Source organism: Pelophylax lessonae (genome assembly GCF_965119305.1).
Source record: "Pelophylax lessonae genome assembly, chromosome: 10".
Lineage (NCBI taxonomy): Eukaryota > Metazoa > Chordata > Amphibia > Anura > Ranidae > Pelophylax > Pelophylax lessonae.
In genome coordinates, this window is record NC_138777.1 from 126,558,646 (window position 1) to 126,582,362 (window position 23,717).

The 23,717-nt window shown below is 42.5% G+C and overlaps 1 protein-coding gene across 1 annotated transcript in view; it reads left to right on the plus strand.

Moving 5' to 3' along the window:
• The first annotated feature begins 13,243 nt into the window (after nucleotides 1–13,243).
• Nucleotides 13,244–23,717, plus strand: part of NRN1L (neuritin 1 like) — a 170,960-nt gene continuing 160,486 nt past the window's right edge. The window contains exon 1 of the mRNA XM_082271074.1: nucleotides 13,244–13,427. Within this exon, the coding sequence (XP_082127200.1) occupies nucleotides 13,379–13,427 (49 nt within the window). The 5' untranslated portion in view covers nucleotides 13,244–13,378. The remainder of the gene's footprint in view (nucleotides 13,428–23,717) is intronic.

A 23,717-nucleotide genomic window follows, 5' to 3' on the forward strand; every position in this document is an offset into this window, starting at 1 on the left:
GGTGCAGTAAACCCCCCCCCTTTTGCGGCAGGCGGCGAGCGGTGCAGTAAACCCCCCCTTTTGCGGCGGGCGGCGAGCGGTGCCAGAACCCCCCCCCAACAGAGAGGGAGTAGAGGAGACTAGCAGAACAAAGGCTGACCGGGAAATGACCGAGGGAGGCGGGTGCAGAGAGGAAGACTGACCGAGGAGGGAGGAATCGCCGTCAGGAACTGCAAGTGACAAGCTTAAAGGGACACACACTAGGTAAGTAAGACTGGTGACTGAGATTAAACACTGACTGAGGGTGTAGTGTAGTACATAAGTGCCTGTGAGTACCAGTTACTACTGTGAGTGTTGTGCGACTGACCGGGCTATGCGTCTGTGAGTGTTGTGCGACTGACCGGGCTGTGCGTCTGGGAGTGTTGTGCGGACTGTGAGTGTTGTGCGCCTGTGAGTGTTGTGCGACTGACCGGGTGGTGCGACTGTGAGTGTTGTGTGACTGACCGGGTTGTGTGACTGACCGGGTTGTGCGACTGTGAGTGTTGTGTGACTGTGAGTGTTGTGCGGCTATCCAGGCTGTGCGACTGTGAGTGTTGTGCGACTGTGAGTGTTGTGGGACTGACCGGGCTGTGCGACTGGGAGTGTTGTGCAACTGACCGGGCTGTGCAACTGTGAGTGTTGTGCAACTGACCGGGCTGTGCGACTGTGAGTGTGGTGCTACTGACCGGGCTGTGCGACTGTGAGTGTTGTGTGACTGTGAGCGTTGTGCGACTGACCAGGCTGTGCGACTGTGAGTGTTGTGCGACTGACCGGGCTGTGTGACTGTGAGTGTTGTGTGACTGTGAGTGTTGTGCGACTGACCGGGCGGTGCGACTGTGAGTGTTGTGCGACTGTGAGTGTTGTGTGACTGACCAGGCTGTGCTACTGTGAGTGTTGTGCGACTGTGAGTGTTGTGCGACTGACCAGGCTGTGCGATTGTGAGTGTTGTGCGACTGTGAGTGTCAAGTGAGTGTAGCGAAGTACCAGAGGGTGAGAAAGCAGAGTTAGGAAGCAAGGAAACAGCCACACAGGATAGACTAAAATGACTGAATCCCCATTAGATTAGATTAGTAGGTACAATGCTCGGCGGGTGTGGAGATGCGATTAGGTGTGCATCTTGTGATATGTATGCGTTCCTCGATCATGCGATCGAGGGCGAGTACAAATGCGCAAAATGTAAGCACGTTGCTTCCCTGGAAGCTCAGGTCCTGAATCTAGGGAAGCAGCTGGCAACACTGAGCCGAATGTCCATACCGAATGAGAGCCGGGATCGTACCTGTCAGGCGCAGGCAGTGGCCTGCACAGAGGAGGGCGGAGAAACGGAGGTGCAGGCATCAGAGCAGAGTAGAGGGGTGACAGTTAGGAGAGGTAGAAGGGGACAAGGCAAGTCCTGGGCTGGAGCACCCCAATAAATATGCCCCGTTGCGTGATGTTGGGGAAACCAGTCAGGGACCAGCATTGCTGGAGCAGAGCGACGCCCCTAGCTGCCGGGGGAAGAACTCCTCCAGTGAGGCCGGGAGAAAGGGAAAGGAAAGACAGGTTCTGGTGGTAGGGGACTCAATCATTAGAAGGACAGACAGTGCAATCTGTCACAAAGACCGTGAGCGCCGAACAGTCTGTTGTTTACCGGGCGCTTGGGTTCGGCACATCGCGGATCGGGTGGACAGATTACTGGGTGGGGCTGGGGAAGACCCAGCTGTCATGGTACACGTGGGTACCAATGACATAGGCAGAGGAAGATGGAGAGTCCTAAAAGATTTCAGGGACTTAGGAGCTAAGTTGAGGAGTAGGACCTCCAAGGTAGTATTTTCAGAAATACTACCTGTACCTCGAGCCACACCAGAGAGGCAGTGGGAGATTAGGGAAGTTAACAAATGGCTGAGGAGCTGGTGTAATAAGGAGGGTTTCGGGTTCCTGGAGAACTGGGCCGACTTCTCAGTCGACCACCGGCTCTTTGGTAGGGACGGATTGATTGCACCTAAATGGGGAGGGTGCGGCCGTACTGGGTGAGAAGATGGCCATAAAGTTAGAGGGGCTTTTAAACTAGGTGATGGGGGGGGGGGAGGGTACAGATGTAGAATTAGCCAGTGGAAAGCAAGATTCAGAGGGCACAAATGGGGACATTAGTGGTAGAGTGTTCAGAGCTCCTAAACCCAAGGTGGGTATGGGGAAAAATCTCAAGAGCAGCCTAAAAACATCAAATGAGGATATATGCAACCGGTCAAAATTAAGAGGTTTATATACCAATGCCAGAAGCCTGGCCAACAAGATGGGAGAGCTGAAGCTACTGATGTTTGAGGAGGACTTAGACTTTGTGGGGATAACAGAGATTTGGTTTGACAGCTCTCATGACTGGATGGCGACCATTCAGGAGTACTCCCTTAATCGCAGAGATAGAGAAGGTAAAAAAGGGGGAGGGGTATGTCTGTATATTAAGAACAGTGTACAGGTAAATATGAGGGATGATATTAATAATGGAGCTATGGACGAGGCAGAATTCCTATGGGTAGAACTTCAAAGGGAAGGCACTGTGGGGAAGGTAATATTGGGTGTATGCTATAGGCCCCCCCAACCAGAGGGAGGAGGGGGAGGCGGACCTCCTTTTACAGATAGGATTGGCAGCAAGGACGGGAAATGTCATTATAATGGGGGACTTTAATTATCCAGATATAGACTGGGCAGAAGGAACCGTGCATTCAGCCAAGGCTCGGCAGTTCCTAAATGTTTTGCAGGACAATTTCATGGGTCAGATGGTAAATGCACCGACAAGAAACAATGCGGTACTTGACCTACTGATTACCAACAATACAGACCTGCTTACGGATATAGAAATACGGGGCAACTTAGGAAACATTGACCATAGGTCAATTAGTTTCAGTATTAATCATAGTAATAGGAAACATAAGGGTAATATAAGAACACTGAATTTCAAAAGAGCCAATTTCCCAAAACTGCGCTTTCTGCTAGAAAATATCAAATGGTATGGAACCCTGGGAACAAAGAACACGGAGGAAAAATGGGAGTGCTTCAAGAGCATACTTAACAAAGGGATTGGCTAGTGCATTCCAAAGAAAAATAAATTTAAAAGAGCAAAACTAAACCCTGGGTGGCTAAACTCCAACATAAAAATGCATATTAATGCTAAAGAAAAGGCCTTCAAAAAATACAAGACTGAGGGGTCATTGGCAGCATTCAAGCATGACAAAGAGTGTAATAAAAAATGTAAAGATGAAATCAAGGAGGCTAAAATAGAACACAAGAGACATATAGCGGAAGAGAGTAAAAAGAACCCCAAAAAATTATTTAAGTATATAAACAGTAAGAAAGCGAGGCCAGAACACATTGGCCCCATAAAAGATGACAAAGGAAATATGGCCACAGAGGACAGAGAAAAGGCGGTAGTGTTAAATAATTTCTTCTCTTCAGTCTTCACAAAAGAATTGGGAAGCTACACAAACCCAGCTTGTAAGGCCAAACTAAACAACACACCTCAGGAAGTACCGCCATGGCTAACAGAAGATAGACTTAGAACCAAACTAGAGAAACTTAACATAAATAAATCACCGGGACCGGATGACTTGCACCCGAGGGTTTTTAAAGAGCTCAGCCAGGTGATTGCCAGACCATTATTCTTGATCTTTAAGGATAGTTTACAGACGGGTATATTGCCAGATGATTGAAAAAAGCCAACGCGGTACCAATATTTTAAAAAGTGCAGAGATATACAGTGGGTACGGAAAGTATTCAGACCCCCTTAAATTTTTCACTCTTTGTTATATTGCAGCCATTTGCTAAAATCATTTAAGTTCATTCTTCTTCCTCATGAATGTACACACAGCTCCCCATATTGACGGAAAAACCCAGAATTGTTGACATTGTTGCAGTTTTATTAACCACTTTACTACCAGTCACGTAACCTCTACGTGATCAGACTTTGCGGGGTTATACCGGGATGATGCCTCTAGCTAGAGGCATCATCCCGGTACCGTTGTTTGAAGCCGACGGTCGGCTTTCCGTCGGTAATGATCGATGCGGCTCGGGAGCCGCTCGATCGTTACCCGGGGGGGCGGGAGGGGACGTCCCCCCCCTCCCGCCGCCTTCCGCGGCTTTGCTCGGGGCTACCGTCCCACCGGGAGCCCCGAGCACCCAGCCGGCACGTCCGCCGGCTGGATGGAGTCCCGATGAATGCCGGAAACGGCATCGATCGGGTCTCCGATGACGTAACCCGGAGGCGGCGTCCATGACGTCACGTCCGGGTTACTGTGCTGCAAAAGGCGGCAGATTTGAAAAACGGCTGTATGCAAAAATGCCGTTTTCGGCGTTTTGCATACAGGGAAGTGTAGTGGAGGGGTCTAGGGTCTTTTAGACCCTCGATCCCTCCATAAAGAGTACCTGTCACGACATATTGCTGTCACCAGGGATGTTTACATTGCTTGTGACAGCAATAAAAGTGATCAGATTTTTTTTTTTTTAAAAACCTGTAATAAAGTTTAAAAAAAAAGAAAAAATAAATAGGAAAAAAAAAAAAAAAAAAATTTAGCCGTCCCCGTCACCGTTAGCTCGCGCACAAAAAAAAACGTATACGCAAGTCGAGCCGCAAATGAAATCGCTGTTCAAACCACACATGTGAGGTATCGCCGCGATCGCCAGAGCGTGGGCAATAATTAAAAAAAAAGAGCTACACTCTAACTCTAAACTGGTAACCGTTAAATAAATTTAAAGCGTCGCAGATTGAGATCTCTATTGACCGTAGTTTGTCGCCATCCCACGGGGGGGCGCAATTTTAAACCGTAACATGTTTGGTATCTATTTACTCGGCGTGACATCATCTTTCACAATATACAAAAAAAATGGGCTAACTTTACTGTTTAGTATTTTTTAAATGCAGTGAAATGTGATTTTTCAAATTTTTTCCAAAAAAATGGCGTTTTAAAGACCGCTGCGCAAATACCGCGTGACAAAAAATTTTGCAATGACCGACATTTTATTCTCCAGAGTCTTTGCTAAAAAAATATATATAATGTTTGGGGGTTCTAAGTAGTTTTCTAGGAAAAAATACTGGTTTTAACTTGTGAACAAAAAGTGTCCGAAATAGGGCTGGGGCTAAAGTGGTTAAAAAAGAAAAACTGAAATATCACATGGTCCTAAGTATTCAGACCCTTTGCTGTGACACTCATATATTTAACTCAGGTGCTTTCCATTTCTTCTGATCATCCTTGAGATGGTTCTACACCTTCATTTGAGTCCAGCTGTGTTTGATTATACTGATTGGACTTGATTAGGAAAGCCACACACCTGTCTATATAAGACCTTCCAGATAACAATGCATGTCAGAGCAAATGAGAATCATGAGGTCAAAGGAACTGCCTGAAGAGCTCAGAGACAGAATTGTGGCAAGGCACAGATCTGGCCAAGGTTACAAAAAGATTTCTGCTGCACTTAAGGTTCCTAAGAGCACAGTGGCCTCAATAATCCTCAAATGGAAGACGTTTGGGACGACCAGAACCCTTCCTAGAGCTGGCCGTCCGGCCAAACTGAGCTATCGGGGGAGAAGAGCCTTGGTGAGAGAGGTAAAGAAGAACCCAAAGATCACTGTGGCTGAGCTCCAGAGATGCAGTCAGGAGATGGGAGAAAGTTGTAGAAAGTCAACCATCACTGCAGCCCTCCACCAGTGGGGGCTTTATGGCAGAGTGGCCCGACGGAAGCCTCTCCTCAGTGTAAGACACATGAAAGCCCGCATGGAGTTTGCTAAAAAACACCTGAAGGACTCCAAGATGGTGAGAAATAAGATTCTCTGGTCTGATGAGACCAAAATAGAACTTTTTGGCCTTAATTCTAAGCGGTATGTGTGGAGAAAACCAGGCACTGCTCATCACCTGTCCAATACAGTCCCAACAGTGAAGCATGGTGGTGGCAGCATCATGCTGTGGGGGTGTTTTTCAGCTGCAGGGACAGGACGACTGTTTGCATTCGAGGGAAAGATGAATGCGGCCAAGTACAGGGATATCCTGGACAAAAACCTTCTCCAGAGTGCTCTGGACCTCAGAATGGGCCAAAGGTTTACCTTCCAACAAGACAATGACCCTAAGCACACAGCTAAAATAACGAAGGAGTGGCTTCACAACAACTCCGTGACTGTTCTTGAATGGCCCAGCCAGAGCCCTGACTTAAACCCAATTGAGCATCTCTGGAGAGACCTAAAAATGGCTGTCCACCAACGTTTACCATCCAACCTGACAGAACTGGAGAGGATCTGCAAGGAGGAATGGCAGAGGATCCCCAAATCCAGGTGTGAAAGACTTGTTGCATCTTTCCCAAAAAGACTCCTGGCTGTATTAGATCAAAAGGGGGCTTCTACTAAATACTGAGCAAAGGGTCTGAATACTTAGGACCATGTGATATTTCAGTTTTTATTTTTTAATAAATCTGCAACAATGTCAACAATTCTGTGTTTTTCTGTCAGTATGGGGTGCTATGTGTACATTCATGAGGAAGAAGAATGAACCTAAATGATTTTAGCAAATGGCTGCAATATAACAAAGAGTGAAAACTTTAAGGGGGTCTGAATACTTTCCGTACCCACTGTATCCCGGGTAACCAGTGGCGTATTTAGGTTTTGTGCTGCCCTAGGCCTGACTAAACTTGTGCACCCCCTAATTTAAATACGAACCACCCCTTCCTGTAAAGGCCACAGCCCTTCCTGTTTATGACCCGCCCTGTCATCTGTAAACCACAGACCACAACCACAGTCTATCAGTGCAGCCTCATCAGTTCCCATAAGTTCAACCTCATCAGTGCAGCATATGAGTGCCCATCAGTGCGGCATATCAGTGCTGCCTTATCAATGCAGCCTCATTAGTGCCCATCAGTGCAGTTTATCAGTACCCACCATTGCCGCCTCATTAGTGGCCATTAGAGCAGCATATTAGTGCCCATCAGTACAGCCTATTAGCACCCATCAGTGCAGCATATGAGTGCCCATCAGTGCCTGGGGGCAGAGGAGAGTAGGCGGAGCATTTGGCTGCAGTGCCACACTTATTAGCATTGGCGGCCGTCGGGCCAGTTGTATTAAGTGTGGTCGGCGGCCTGCGGTCTGTCAAAATGTCCTGACCGGCCGGTATTATCATACTGGTAGGTGGCAGTGTGACCGCTTTATGGGGGTACCAGACTGATTTGCCTCCCGACCCAATTCACCACATAAGACTGGCACTATACAAAAAGTGTAGCGCAAGCCGGCGGGGACCCTTTTCGTGCCGGGAGGAGGCTGTTTTTTTTTCAGTGCAGGGTGCCAATCCTGTTTAATTTATTCATAAATGATCTAGAGGAGGGGATATCTAGTATTTGCGGATGATACTAAACTAAGCATGCCAATTTCTTCTATGCAGGATGTGGAAACCTTACAAGCGGACCTGAACAAAATAATGGGGTGGGCAACTACATGGAAGATGAGGTTTAATGTTGAAAAATGTAAAGTAATGCACTTGGGTGCCAGAAACCAGAAAGCAAGCTACTCACTAGGGGGGAAACCTCTGGGTGAGTCTAGGATGGAAAAGGACCTGGGGGTACTGGTAGACAACAGGCTTGGCAGTGGCATGCAATGCCAAGCCGCTGCAAGCAAAGCCAACAGAATACTGGGATGTATAAAAAAGGGGATTAACTCCAGAAATAAAGAGATTATTCTTCCACTCTACAAGACTCTGGTCCGGCCACATCTGGAGTATGCTGTCCAGTTCTGGGCACCGGTCCTCAGGAAGGATGTGCTGGAACTGGAGAGAGTCCAGAGAAGGGCAACAAAAATAATTAGGGGAATGGAGGACATCAGCTATGAGGAAAGACTACAAGCACTGAACTTATTCTCTCTGGAGAAGAGACGATTGAGGGGGGATATGATATCAATGTACAAATACTGTACTGGGGACCCTAGCATAAGGAACAAACTATTCAGAGAAAGGAAATACAATAAGACACGTGGCCACTCACTAAAACTAGAGGAAAGGCGGTTTAACCTTAAAATACGTAGGGGGTTCTTCACTGTAAGAGCAGTAACGATGTGGAATTCTCTTCCACAAGCAGTTGTATCAGCAAGGAGCATCAATAGTTTCAAAAAACTATTAGATGGGCACCTTAAAGGCCACAACATACAGGGGTACACAATGTACGGTTAACAGCAAACACACACACACATCATAGGTTGAACTGGATAGACGGATGTCTTTTTTCAACCTCACTAACTATGTAACTATGTAACGGTGTCACAGGAGCATACAGGAAACTCTAGGTGACACTTTGATGCTCAGGGGTGCAATGGAGTCAAGGTGTGCATTGAGCGCACTTGGAATTTTAGGTGTTGCCAATTAGAAGAGGTGTCTCAGCACTGGCTCTTCTGTGAAACCTGTAAAGCCACACACCAGAGAGCCACTGGATCCTCAGACAGTTAAGTATGACATCCTCAGACATATGAATACAGAGATCATGTCCATTAAAATATACCTAACATGCAACAAAAACATATTCATATCCACCTGCTTTTAGTGTGTTGTAATGCATTTACATGCGTATATTTATTATTCTTTTAGGTATCACATCACATCACATGAAAAGGCACAGAAAAAAAGGCATGCTTAAATATTTATACCACACTGCCCTGCATAGATCTAAATGATGTCATTGAATAACATGACTTCAATGAAACATTCCTTTTGCTGTACGAAGCACACATTAAAATGTGAAGGTGTGATTGGGGCCTAAATAAACGTAGCTGCTGGTAAAACTAGCAGAAAAGGATATTTTGTTTTAATGAAAAGGTAGGATTTTTAACATGCAAAATGCGACTGATTGCATTACAATTGAGGTGTACAAGTATTAGGTGACCCTTTGGAAAGTAAAAAATCAAATCTATGAATTATTGCAGAGAGCCTTTAATGAGACAGATTTGTTTTTCGAGAGTTAATGGATTATTTACAACCTTCCCATCCAGTACTCTTGATCCTAAATAAGTCAAAATACATGCAAATCTTGAGTGTCCTCATGGATGCCATATAATTTTAAGACATGGTTCTGTGCTTGTTCCATTAACAAATTTCTGGATTGTATACTAGCCCCTCTAGTTCAAAATACAAAGCTATTTACTATAAAAACTAGGGATTTGTTAGAGTAACCACAGAGGCACAAAACACTGAATGAGCACTTACCCTGTTTACTGGTGTTATAGGGTAGTCCCTATGACATATACAGTGCCTTGCGAAAGTATCCGGCCCACTTGAACTTTGCGACCTTTTGCCACATTTCAGGCTTCAAACATAAAGAATAAAACTGTAATTTTTTGTGAAGAATCAACAACAAGGGGGACACAATCATGAAGTGGAATGAAATTTATTGGATATTTCAAACTTTGTTAACAAATAAAAAACTGAAAAATTGGGTGTGCAAAATTATTCAGCCCCTTTACTTTCAGTGCAGCAAACTCTCTCCAGAAGTTCAGTGAGGATCTCTGAATGATCCAATGTTGACCTAAATGACTAATGATGATAAATAGGATCCACCTGTGTGTAATCAAGTCTCCGTATAAATGCACCTGCACTGTGATAGTCTCAGAGGTCCGTTTAAAGCGCAGAGAGCACCATGAAGAACAAGGAACACACCAGGCAGGTCCGAGATACTGTTGTGGAGAAGTTTAAAGCCGGATTTGGATTCAAAAAGATTTCCCAAGCTTTAAACATCCCAAGGAGCACTGTGCAAGCGATAATATTGAAATGGAAGGAGTATCAGACCACTGCAAATCTACGAAGACCTGGCCGTCCCTCTAAACTTTCAGCTCATACAAGGAGAAGACTGATCAGAGATGCAGCCAAGAGGCCCATGATCACTCTGGATGAACTGCAGAGATCTACAGCTGAGGTGGAAGACTCTGTCCATAAAACAACAATCAGTCGTATACTGCACAAATCTGGCCTTTATGAAAGAGTGGCAAGAAGAAAGCCATTTCTTAAAGATATCCATAAAAAGTGTTGTTTAAAGTTTGCCACAAGCCACCTGGGAGACACACCAAACGTGTGGAAGAAGGTGCTCTGGTCAGATGAAACCAAAATCGAACTTTTTGGCAACAATGCAAAACGTTATGTTTGGCGTAAAAGCAACACAGCTCATCACCCTGAACACACCATCCCCACTGTCAAACATGGTGGTGGCAGCATCATGGTTTGGGCCTGCTTTTCTTCAGCAGGGACAGGGAAGATGGTTAACATTGATGGGAAGATGGATGGAGCCAAATACAGGACCATTCTGGAAGAAAACCTGATGGAGTCTGCAAAAGACCTTAGACTGGGACGGAGATTTGTCTTCCAACAAGACAATGATCCAAAACATAAAGCAAAATCTACAATGGGATGGTTTACAAATAAACATATCCAGCTGTTAGAATGGCCAAGTCAAAGTCCAAACCTGAATCCAATCGAGAATCTGTGGAAAGAACTGAAAACTGCTGTTCACAAACGCTCTCCATCCAACCTCACTGAGCTCGAGCTGTTTTGCAAGTAGGAATGGGCAAAAATTTCAATCTCTCAATGTGCAAAACTGATAGAGACATACCCCAAGCGACTTACAGCTGTAATCACAGCAAAAGGTGGTGCTACAAAGTATTAACTTAAGGGGGCTGAATAATTTTGCATGCCCAATGTTTAAGTTTTTTATCACACAGGTGGATTCTATTTATCATCATTAGTCATTTAGGTCAACATTGGATCCTTCAGAGATCCTCACTGAACTTCTGGAGAGAGTTTGCTGTACTGAAAGTAAAGGGGCTGAATAATTTTGCACGCCCAATTTTTCAGTTTTTTATTTGTTAAAAAAGTTTGAAATATCCAATAAATTTCGTTCCACTTCATGATTGTGTCCCACTTGTTGTTGATTCTTCACAAAAAATTACAGTGTCCCACTTGTTGTTGATAAAAAAATACAGTTTTATATCTTTATGTTTGAAGCCTGAAATGTGGCAAAAGGTCGCAAAATTCAAAATACTTTCGCAAGGCACTGTAGGATTATTTAAATTTGATTCACTTAGAAACATGTTTTTTTTTCCTTTAGGTGGAATTGAAAAGATCACATGAGCTGTCACATAGCTGACAAGATATCACATTACTGCTTTTTATTTACAGCACCTCGAAAAAGTATTCATACCCCTTGAAATGTTCCACATTTTGTCATGATACAACCAAAAACGTAAATGTATTTTATTGGGATTTTATGTGGTAGACCAACACAAAGTGGCACATAATTGTGAGGTGGAAAGAAAATAATAAATGATTTTCAACATGTTTTACAAATATCTGAAAAGTGTGGTCTGCATTTGTATTCAGCCCCTTTACTCTAATACCCCTAACTAAAATCTAGTGGAACCGATTGCCTTCAGAAATCACCTAATTAGTAAATAGAGTCCACCAGTGTGTAATTTAATCTCAGAATAAATACAGCTGTTCTGTGAAGCCCTCAGAGGTTTGTTAGAGAACCTTGTTAGAGAACCTTAGTGAGCAAACAGCATCAAGAAGGCCAAGGAACAAATAAAACGGGTCAAGGATTAGGTTGTGGAGAAGTTTAAAGCAGGGTTAGATTATAAAAAATATCCCAAGCTTTGAACATCTCATGGAGCACTGTTCAATCCATTACCCGAAAATGGAAAGAGTATGGCACAACTGCAAACCTACTAAGACATGGCCATCCACCTAAACTGACAGGCCAGGCAAGGAGAGCATTGATAGGAGAAGCAGCCAAGAGGTCCATGGTAGCTCTGGAGGAGCTCCTGAGATCCAAAGCTCAGGTGGGAGAATCTGTCCACAGGTCAACTATTAGCCGTGCACTCCACAAATCTGGCCTTTATGGAAGAGTGGCAAGAAGAAAGCCATTGTTGTAGGAAAGCCATAAGAAGTCCCGTTTGCAGTTTGCGAGCAGCCATGTGGAGGAAACACCAAACATGTGGAAGAAGGTGCTCTGGTCAGATTAGATCAAAATTTAAATTTTTGGCCTAAAAGCAAAACGCTATGTGTGGCAGAAAACTAACACTGCACATCTCCCTGAACACACCATCCCCACCGTGAACATAGTGGTAGCAGCATCATGTTGGGGGGATGCTTTTGTTCAGCAGGGACAGGGAAGCTGGTCAGAGTTGATGGGAAGATGGATGGAGCCAAATACAGGACAATGTTAGAAGAAAACCTGTTAGTCTGCAAAAGACTTGAGACTGAGGGGTAGGTTCACCTTCAGGCAGGAAAACGACCCCAAACATACAGCCAGAGCTACAATGGAATGGTTTAGATCAAAGCATATTCATGTGTTAGAATGGCCCAGTCAAAGTCCAGACCTAAATCCAATTGAGAATCTGTGGCAAGACTTGAAAATTGCTGTTCACAGACACTCGCCATCCAATCTGACAGAGCTTGGGCTTTTTTGCAAAGAATAATGGACAAAAAGGTCACTCTCTAGATGTGTAAAGCTGGTAGAGACATATCCAAAAAGACTTGCAGCTGTAAATGCAGCAAAAGGTGGTTCTGCAAAGTATTGACTCAGGGGTGCTGAATACAAATGCATGCCACACTTTTCACATATTTATTTGTAAAAAAAGTTGAAAACCATTTATAATATTCCTTCCACTTCACAATTATATTCTACTTTGTGTTGGTCTATCACATAAAATCCCAATAAAATATGTATAAAATGTACGTTATTGGTTGTAACATGACAAAATGTGGAAAATTTCAAGGTGTAGGAATACTTTTTCAAGGCACTGTACTTAGCTGTAAATATGAAGACATGATAATAAATTGGGAAATTTAACAGACACAAATCATATAAATTAAATAAATGTAGATATCAAAAAGGTAACCTGATGCACTGGTACAACTGACTATAATGGAAGCAAATATTCTTTTTCTACATTCCTGAAAACAAATAGCACAAATATTTCATTATTGTATGAATGTATTACAGTTACTCTATAGTGTAGAATGTGGTTTTTAGGTTTACACACTTTTCATGTTCTGCTTAGGGATGTGTTGCTAAGTCTTCATGCATGAATGGGTTAATCGGCTTTAGGTTGTTTATTAGAGCTAGAGGGTGAAGGCAGGAGAGAATGGTTTATTCCAATGAGATTTAGCAGCTGTTGTGTTGTTTCCTCTCATACATTTAAAACATCATGTGGTTTTTTTGCTACTTTAGAAAAACACACACAGAAGATAGTAAAGTGACAAGGATATGATTAGTTTTACATAAGAAGCAGTAATTATAAAAATACTTTTTTTTCTTTGCCACTGATGGAATTTACATTACTAGGAAATAGTTTTTATTGAATAACGTGAGACCTTTTGAAAACATGCACTACTTATCGTGGACACTTATCATTGCTATGGCTCTACAGCTAGGTAAGATTTATAAATAAATATGTATGTGTGAAATGTATTTTTTTTATTTTTATTTTTTTTTTACTATTAGGTTTACACAATTCTTTGCAAAAATACCTGTATGTATATCATCTTTGTTTTTGTTTTTTTTTGTGTGTTTTTTACAGTATTTTGATCAAATGGCAAAATATATAAGTTGGTAAAATATATTATAATTGATCATATTTTTGTGTAATAGTATAAAATCATAAATATACACTGTTTGCATACATTTTAATTTCTTTTTTATGTTTAAAAAATATTAAATGTTGAAGATACTGAAAAACTAAATTAATCATTTTTTGAAAATTAATTTCTGAGGAAATCGTGTTCTTTATCATGCTTTTTTTATGTCGATTTGTCCTTTACCATTTCCACCCAGAAAAGTCTTTTATAATTCTAAAACTCTCTATTTGAGTGTATGTGAGGGATGATATTATATAAGGCAGAATTCAACATCTAGTAAATGGAAATTATTTTACACAAGTGTTCTTTAGAAAAGTCATAAGCAAGTAAATGTTTCTAACGTGTTTATTAGCTTAGCTATGCAGTATCTCCAATAACACAGATTCACTTTTATTCAATTAAAAACTCAAATGTTTTAAAACTGAATGCAGTTATTTAGCATACAACAGTGCCATAATGCCCATTATGTAAAGTAATAACTGAAAGGATGCTCCATCTGCTATGACACAGCACAATCTACTGTCCACAAACTAATCTAGAAATTTGGGTTGAAAATGATAATTCACCATGCTTTTATCTATGTTGAATATTACAACATTAAAAAAAAAAACTAATGTAAACGCATATGATTTCAACCTTTTATAGAAACTTGAATCACTAATATGGTTAGTATACCAGCCTCCATGTATAGGCACTCTGAAAAAAAATGAACTAAAGGATTGGTTTACATTTTTATGGTGGATTAACATGTGTTGTTTTATGGCAGCCCATTAAAATTGAAAGGACTGTCTATGCAGCCCACCATGTCCAACATCAGACATAACCTTTTCTTTGTAACACGATACATAGCAAAGATCTACCAATTGTTGCAAAGTGTTGCAGGGCACTATTCAAAATTTTTTACACTGCTTTTCACCAATGCGCATAACGCAACCGTTCCCACAACACAAAAATGTAATTTAGCCCTAAATGCAGTATGCTTGTTTGCATTACATTGTACTGTACACGTGTTTTACAAGATATATACTGTATATGGTAACTGACAGGTCCCAAACTGCCACACAAACATATCACGGCATTCCAAAACTGCTTGCTCAATATGTGGAATTTATTCCAGGTATAACTATTGCACAACAGTTTTAAGCACCCACACTCTTCATTAGGTGCAAGTGATGAAGGCCCAGAGCAGGGACGCTCAAAACTGTTGTGCAGTTGTTATACCTGGAGTCATGTTAAAAAAATTGAGCAGAATGTTTTGTAAAGCGGTGACGTTCTTGGATGGATATACCGTAGCTCACAAAAGTCAGTACACCCCTCACATTTTTGTAATTATTTAATTATATCTTTTCATGTGACACTGAAGAAATTACACTTTGCTGCAATGTAAAGTAGTGAGTGTACAGTTTGTATAGCAGTGTAAATTTGCCCCCTCAAAATAACTTAACACATTTAGCCATTAATGTCTAAACTTCTGGCAAAAAAGTGAGTACACTCCCTAAATGAAAATGTGCAAATTGGGCCCAATTAGCCATTTTCCCTCCCTGGTGTCATGTGACTCGTTAATGTTTCAAGGTCTCATGTGTGAATGGGGAGCAGATGTGTTAAATTTGGTGTTATCGCTCTCACTCTCTCATACTGATCACTGGAAGTTCAACATGGCACCTCATGGCAAAGAACTCTCTGAGGATTGATATACTGTATATCACAAAAGTGAGTACACCCCTCACATTTTTGTAATTATTTTATTATATCTTTTCATGTGACAACACTGAAGATATTACACTTTGCTACAATATACAAGCTGTACACCTACTACTTTACAACAGTTTTAATTTGCTGTTTTGTATATGTATGTATATAGTTTGTATATGTGTATATGCCATCTGATTTTTTTTTTTAATGATGTCAAGAGTATTTGCACAGAGCAGGTCTTTACAAATAAATATGATATACAATATAAATGTTTTGCACTATACTGCTCTAAGGCCTGTCCCAAGTGTATGTGTTTTTTTTTAAAATGCCGCTTTGTACCTCATTTCAAAGCGGCTCGGCACTCACATGACCCTCCGCTGGTCTGCTCCTCTCCTCCTCCTGGCTGACATCAGCGGGGGTTTATCAGCCCTGCCCACTGTAGCTGTCAGATCCGGAGAGGGAGCAGTGGGTGGTCACATGAGCGCCAAGCGGCGCTATGAAATGAGGTACACAGCAGCATTTAAAAAAAAAAACACATACACTGTGGACATTATTTAATATAGCAGAGGGAATTGTAGGAATGCCATTGAGTGGCTTAACAACCACTTTAACTAGTCAAATTCCAAAGGGGCCTGTCCTTACCATAAGTGCTGGACAGACAGACTAAGTCCAACTTCCAATCAAGGGGATAGCCCATTACAGCAACTTTAAATGTTGGTAAGGTCAAAAAACTGCCCCCAAAAGCTGTGACAGACCATCTAAAAGGGCGCAAAGGTGGGTAGCTCTTCCAGACACTGTTCTTCAAAAGGACAAATAATAGCTCGGGCAGAACTTTTAAATGAGCTCAGGCCCCGCCCTATCACCCCATGTTGTGCAGCCAATCATATGTGACCACTTTACAACTCCCAGCCATCAGTCAAGGCTCTCTTTCCCTTTAGGGGTCAAGAGGCTTTCATTATCTCACTGCACACTAAACTTGTTAGTCCTGATAAATGTCAATACCTACTTAAAGTGGAGTTCTGGCCTCAAATACCTTTTTTTAACCACTTGCCGACTGCTCACAGTATATTTTCTTGCGGCAGTCAGCCCCTCGCTGGCAGAGCGACGTAGGTCTACATCGCTAGCCTGTGAGGCTCTGCGGAACGAGCGCGCGCCGCGGAATGCGCTCCCGCTCAGTCACGGACCCCCCCCGCGCATGTGCGTCCGTGACACCGGGAGAAAGGCAGGCGGCTAATGTAAACAAGCCGCCTGTCATTCTCCCTTGTGTAAGAATGGTGATCATACGGTTCTACTATGTAGGACCGTTGATCACTGTTCTTACAGCTCAAGCCACAGCCAATCACAGTTAGAATCACGCCCCTAGACACACACACCACCCCTCCCTCTCAAAAAAAGTTAACCCCTTCACTACCAGTGTCATTTTACAGTAACAGTGCATATGTATAGCACTGATTACTGTAGTAATGTCTCTGGTACCCGCAAAAGTGTAAAAAATGTCAGTCAAGGGTCCGATCTGTCTGCCCCAATGTCGCAGTCCCGCAAAAAAAAAAAACGCAGATCGCCGACATTACGCGTTAAAAAAAAAACAACAAAAATTACAAAAATCTTTCCCTTAGTTAGTAAACGCAATAACTTTTGTGTAAACCAATCAAAATACGCTTTTTGCGATATTTTTTACCAAAAATATGTAGCAGAAAACAAATTGGCCTAAAATGTTAAAAAATTTTGATTTTTACATTTTTTTTTGGGGAATTTCATAAATGTGAAAAATATTGTTATTTTTGCAAAATTGATGCTCTTTTTTTGTTTATAGCGCATGATCAAAAAATCGCACAGGTGATCAAATGCCACCAAAAAAAAGCTCTGTTTATGGGAAAAAAAGGACGTCAAATTCGTTTAGGTACAGTGTCGCACGACCGCGCAATTGTCCGTTAAAGTCACGCAGTGCCGAATCGCAAAATAGGCCCTGGTCAGGAAGGGGGTAAAATGTTCCGGGGGCTTAAGTGGTTAACTAAAAATACTCCTATAATACTAATCCATCGTCCTTTACAGAACCGCTACGTGGGTACCAATGACATAGGCAGAGGAAAATGGAGAGTCCTAAACGATTTCAGGGACTTAGGCACTAAGTTGAGGAGTAGGACCTCCAAGGTAGTATTTTCAGAAATACTACCTGTACCTCGAGCCACACCAGAGAGGCAGCGGAGATTAGGGAAGTTAACAAGTGGCTAAGGAGCTGGTGTAGTAAGGAGGGTTTCGGGTTCCTGGAGAACTGGGCCGACTTCTCAGTCGGCCACCGGTTCTTTGGTAGGGACGGATTGCACCTAAATGGGGAGCGTGCCGCCGTACTTGGTGAGAGGATGGCCATAAAGTTAGAGGGGCTTTTAAACTAGGTGATGGGGGGAGGGTACAGATTTAGAATTAGCCAGTGGGGAGCAAGATTCAGAAGGCACAAATGGAGACATTAGCGGTAGGGTGTTCAGAGCTCCTAAATCCAAGGTGGGTATGGGGAAAAATCACAAGAGCAGCATAAAAACAACATCAAACGAGGATATAAGCAACCAGTCAAAATTATGAGGTTTGTATACCAATGCCAGAAGCCTGGCCAACAAGATGGGAGAACTGGAGCTGCTGATGTTTGAGGAGGACTTAGATTTTGTGGGGATAACAGAGACTTGGTTCGACAGCTCTCATGATTGGATGGCGACCATTTTGGGGTATTCCCTTTATCGCAGGGATAGAGAAGGTTAAAAAGGGGGAGGGGTATGTCTGTATATTAAGAACAGTGTACAGGTAAATATGAGGGATGATATTAATAATGGAGCTATGGACGAGGCAGAATCCCTATGGGTAGAACTTAAAAGGGAAGGCACTATAGGGAAGGTAATATTGGGGGTATGCTATAGGCCCCCCCAACCAGAGGGAGGAGGGGGAGGCGGATCTCCTTTTACAGATAGGATTGGCAGCAAGGATGGGAAATGTCATTATAATGGGGGACTTTAATTATCCAGATATAGACTGGGCAGAAGGAACCGCGCATTCAACCAAGGCTTGGCAGTTCCTAAATGTTTTGCAGGACAATTTTATGGGTCAGATGGTGAATGCACCTACAAGAAACAATGCGGTACTTGACCTACTGATTACCAACAATACAGACCTGATCACGGATATAGAAATATGGGGCAATTTAGGAAACAGTGACCATAGGTCAATTAGTTTCAGTATTAATCATAGTAATATGAAACACAAGGGTAATATAAGGACACTGAATTTCAAAAGAGCCAATTTCCCAAAACTGCACTCTCTGCTATAAAATATCAATTGGGATAAAACCCTGGAAACAAAGAACATGGAGGAAAAATAGGAGTGCTTTAAGAGCATAGTAAACAAAAGGATTGGCCAGTGCATTCCAAAGGGAAATACATTTAAAAGAGCAAAACTAAATCCTGGGTGGCTAAACTCCAACATAAAAACGCATATTAATACTAAAGAAAAGGCCTTAAAAAAATACAAGACTGAGGGGTCATTGGCAGCATTCAAGCATTACAAAGAGTGTAATAAGAAGAAATGTAAAGACGAAATCAAGGAGGCTAAAATAGAACACGAGAGACATATAGCGGAAGAGAGTAAAAAGAACCCCAAGAAATTCTTTAAGTATATAAACAGTAAGAAAGCGAGGCCAGAACACATTGGCCCCATAAAAGACGACAAAGGAAATATGGCCAGAGAGAACAGAGAAAAGTCTGAAGTGTTAAATAATTTCTTCTCTTCAGTCTTCACAAAAGAATTAAGGCTAAACTAAATAATACACCTCAGGAAGTACCGCCATGGCTAACAGAAGATAGACTTAGAACTAAACTAGAGAAACTAAACATAAATAAATCACCGGGACTGGATGGCTTGCACCTGAGGGTTCTTAAAGAGCTCAGCCAGGTGATTGCCAGACCATTATTCTTGATCTTTAAGGATACTCCACAGGCGGTATGGTGCCAGCTGATTGGAAAAAAGCCAACGTGGTACCAATATTTAAAAAAGGGCCGAGATATATCCCGGGTAACTATAGGCCGGTCAGCCTAACATCAGTAGTCTGCAAGATTTTGGAGGGGATGTTAAGGGACCACATACAAGACATTAGTAATGAAAATGGTATTATTAGTAGTAATCAGCATGGATTCATGAAAAATCATTCTTGCCAAACCAATCTATTAACCTTCTACGATGAAGTGAGCTGCCACCTAGATAAAGGTAAGTCTGTGGATGTGGTGTATCTGGACTTTGCAAAGGCCTTTGACACCGTTCCCCACAAACGCTTACTGTACAAGCTAAGGAAGGTAGGTATGGACCATAGGGTGAGTACCTGGATAGAGAACTGGCTCCAGGGGAGAGTCCAGAGGGTGTTGATTAATGGGGAGTACTCGGATTGGGCGGGTGTGGAAAGTGGGGTCCCCCAAGGTTCTGTCCTGGGGCCAATCCTGTTTAATTTATTCATAAATGATCTAGAGGAGGGGATATCGAGTACAATCTCAGTATTTGCAGATGATACTAAACGAAGCATGCCAATATCTTCTATGCAGGATGTGGAAACCTTACAAGCAGATTTGAACAAAATAATGGGTTGGGCAACTACATGGAAGATGAGGTTTAATGTTGAAAAATGTAAAGTAATGCACTTGGGCGTCAGAAACATGAAAGCAAGCTACTCACTGGGGGGAACCTCTGGGTGAGTCTAGGATGGTAAAGGACCTGGGGGTACTGGTAGACAACCGGCTTGGCAGTGGCATGCAATGCCAAGCCGCTGCAAGCAAAGCCAACAGAATACTGGCATGTATAAAAGAGGGGATTCACTCCAGAAATAAAGAGATTATTCTCCCTCTCTACAAGACTCTGGTCCGGCCACATCTGGAGTATGCTGTCCAGTTTTGGGCACCGGTCCTTAGGAAGGATGTGCTGGAACTGGAGAGAGTCCAGAGAAGGGCAACAAAAATAATTAGGGGAATGGAGGGCATCGGCTATGAGGAAAGACTACAAGCACTGAACTTATTCTCTCTGGAGAAGAGACGATTAAGGGGGGATATGATATCAATGTACAAATACTGTACTGGGGACCCTAGCATAAGGAACAAACTTTTCAGAGAAAGGGAATACAATAAGACACGTGGCCACTCACTAAAACTAGAGGAAAAATGGTTTAACCTTAAAATAGTAACGGCTTCTTCACTGTCAGAGCAGTAAGGATGTGGAATTCTCTTCCACAAGCAGTCGTATCAGCAGGGAGCATTGATAGTTTCAAAAAACTATTAGATGGGCACCTTAAAGACCACAACATACAGGGGTATACAATGTACGGTTAACAGCAAACACACACACATCATAGGTTGAACTGGATGGACTGGTGTCTTTTTTCGACCTCACAAACTATGTAACTATGTAACTATATGTAGCTATTCTCATACTTACAAGGTGTACAGTATTGGATTTTAGTCAAAATTGTACTTTTTAAAAACGCTGTCTGGCCGCGGCCATCTTAGACTTGGGCATCTGAAGCCGTAGTGTAATCTGGGATTTTCCCCCAATCAGGTGGTTCATGGAAATAAACCATGTCTTAAACATGCAAGTTACACACAGTGGGAGCACTCAACGGGTAAAACGATTAAATAATCCGTTTTACAAGCGATTTTATACTGAACCACTCTTGGTTTAAAAAGGTGAGACTGCAAGTGCCCCCCTTCTTCTTCTTTCTTCTTCTTTGATGCAATATTAAGGGCCTACTGCAAAGTATAGAGCGTAATACATTTAAAAGCACTGTGGTGTTTCTTATATACCACATCGCTAGACCAAATGTCCATGTGTGCTGATTTGATTTAAAGTATTTTTTATTTGTCAGCTATTGGCTGTTTTTAGATGGTTATAGAATTTCTGTATTGATCTCTATCCTGTCTAGACATTGTGAAATATGTGCTGCAACACTTCTGAAGTACCACTAGATGGCGCTTGAAATGATATCCGCAGGTGTTCTTGATCCGGAGCTTAATCTGCCTGTATGCTCGGGTATATAAACAATGACCAGCGGGCATCATGGCATCCTGAGGAAGCATGCGTTACGCACGCGAAACGCGTTGACGTCACGCACCGATGTCCCGCCTACATACACTCATCCCACTACAGCTCTGCGGCCACAGTTATGGAATGCAGCATCACACCTATGGAATTGACTTCCGGGTCTTGGAATGTGAGTGCGGTGCAGTGATTCAACGGGAGCCAAATCTCCATTTCTAAGTGACGGGGCCCTCCCGGAACAGCCGGCGTAAGTGGTACTACTGGACACAATGTCACCTTTGACTCATCTAGTCCTCAGACAGTAACCTAAGGTACTAACCGGACTCATGATAATGCTAAAGGTGATCTGGTAAGACTGTTTTTGATCTACTCTTCCTGGTTGGGAATTTGTTTATCTGCCGACATGGCTATGTGTACCAGCACTGTGAATGTCCCTGAGATGGACCACCTTCACATCACTATTCATCTGGTGATCTGCTTAGTACCTGATACCGCAAAGTTACATTTAACCTGCCAGGCTTGAACTCTCCAGCTCTCCAGTCATCTACCCATGCATCCTATGCACTCATGACCCTGGATATGCTAATGTGACATTATTTGTTTGCTGCATTCTGTTTATGAATTTCTGTGCCTGTCTGAGATTGGTCCACAGAGGATATGGACTCTTGCTCTGCATTAACAACAATATAGAGCCCAAAACTGCCATGTTTCAGTACCTGATGTGCCTTCCAAATAGTGGGTCTATTCCACTCCATTCATCACAGTCCGTAGTTCATTGATTGACATAGGACTTTTGCATGTCTTCAAGAGTTCACCATCTGTGGCCACATACAGAGCTTATGCCTTTTATATTTTACCTTATATGGTGTAGAAACATGTTTGATGTTCCCATATAATATCTAGACATCTAGTTTAGGCATGCCAGCACCTATCCTCAGAGCAGGTAGTAGTGACCATTAGTCAGTATTTGACCGGTCACTCCCGCACCTTGGGTACTGTGCATTGTGTGGGTGTGGGTGTGGGTGTGGATGTGGGTGTGGGGTGGGACTGTGGCGTGTGGATTGCCATTGTTCCATCTGTTTGTAATGTTCTATAGGGCCCCCTAGGTCCTATATTGCATTCTACTTAGTTTGCATATCAATTTCACAGTGTTCTGTGTTTTTTATACATTTTTTGTTTGTATTCACCACCAATAAAATTGATTTTCCACTTTAGCCTAGTTGAGCCTTATTTTTGCACCCTTCTTTGAGGGGGTCTCTCTGATACCCCTCCCCCCCCCCTTTTTTTACTGTCTATAGTGGTTGCTTAGGGCTCCCGGCTTTATCTATAGCCGTAAGGCCAAGTGGGATGTGTTCTCCTCTGTGAGTTTTCCACTGAGGAGAAATTGCTCTCTACCGTTTTTTATTTTTCATTTTCTCCATATCTCCAGAAAACCTTTGTTGATGATCTTTTGTTCACTTTAAACAGGTTTAGCATTCCATCCTACATCTAAGGAAATGTAAAGCATGCTCGAAGCAGGTCAAAGGCAGATCAGAAGATATACTGCAGGTCAAATCCACTATGCTTGCTTAGACCTCTCTAGCATCTCCCTAATCTGATCAAATTTTTGCATGCTTATATTTAAAAATGTCCTCTGGCGTTAACCGTGCCTGCATGGTTAGTCCTCATACATTTGACTCCAACACTAGAGATGCTATCTGTAAAGCCCCATTAAAGACTATAGGGAGTCATTTTACAGACAGGGCAATAGAGAGATACAGTGTCTTGCGAAAGTATTCGGCCCCCTTGAACTTTTCGACCTTTTGCCACATTTCAGGCTTCAAACATAAAGATATAAAACTGTAATTTTTTTGAAGAATCAACAACAAGTTGGACACAATCATGAAGTGGAACAAAATTTATAGGATATTTCAAACTTTTTTAACAAATAAAAAACTGAAAAATTGGGCGTGCAAAAATCATTCAGCCCCCTTAAGTTAATACTTTGTAGAGCCACCTTTTGCTGCAATTACAGCTGTAAGTCGCTTGGGGTATGTCTCTATCAGTTTTGCACATCGAGAGACTGAAATTTTTGCCCATTCCTCCTTGCAAAACAGCTCGAGCTCAGTGAGGTTGGATGGAGAGCGTTTGTGAACAGCAGTTTTCAGTTCTTTCCACAGATTCTCGATTGGATTCAGGTCTGGACTTTGACTTGGCCATTCTAACACCTGGATATGTTTATTTGTGAACCATTCCATTGTAGATTTTGCTTTATGTTTTTGATCATTGTCTTGTTGGAAGACAAATCTCCATCCCAGTCTCAGGTCTTTTGTAGACTCCATCAGGTTATCTTCCAGA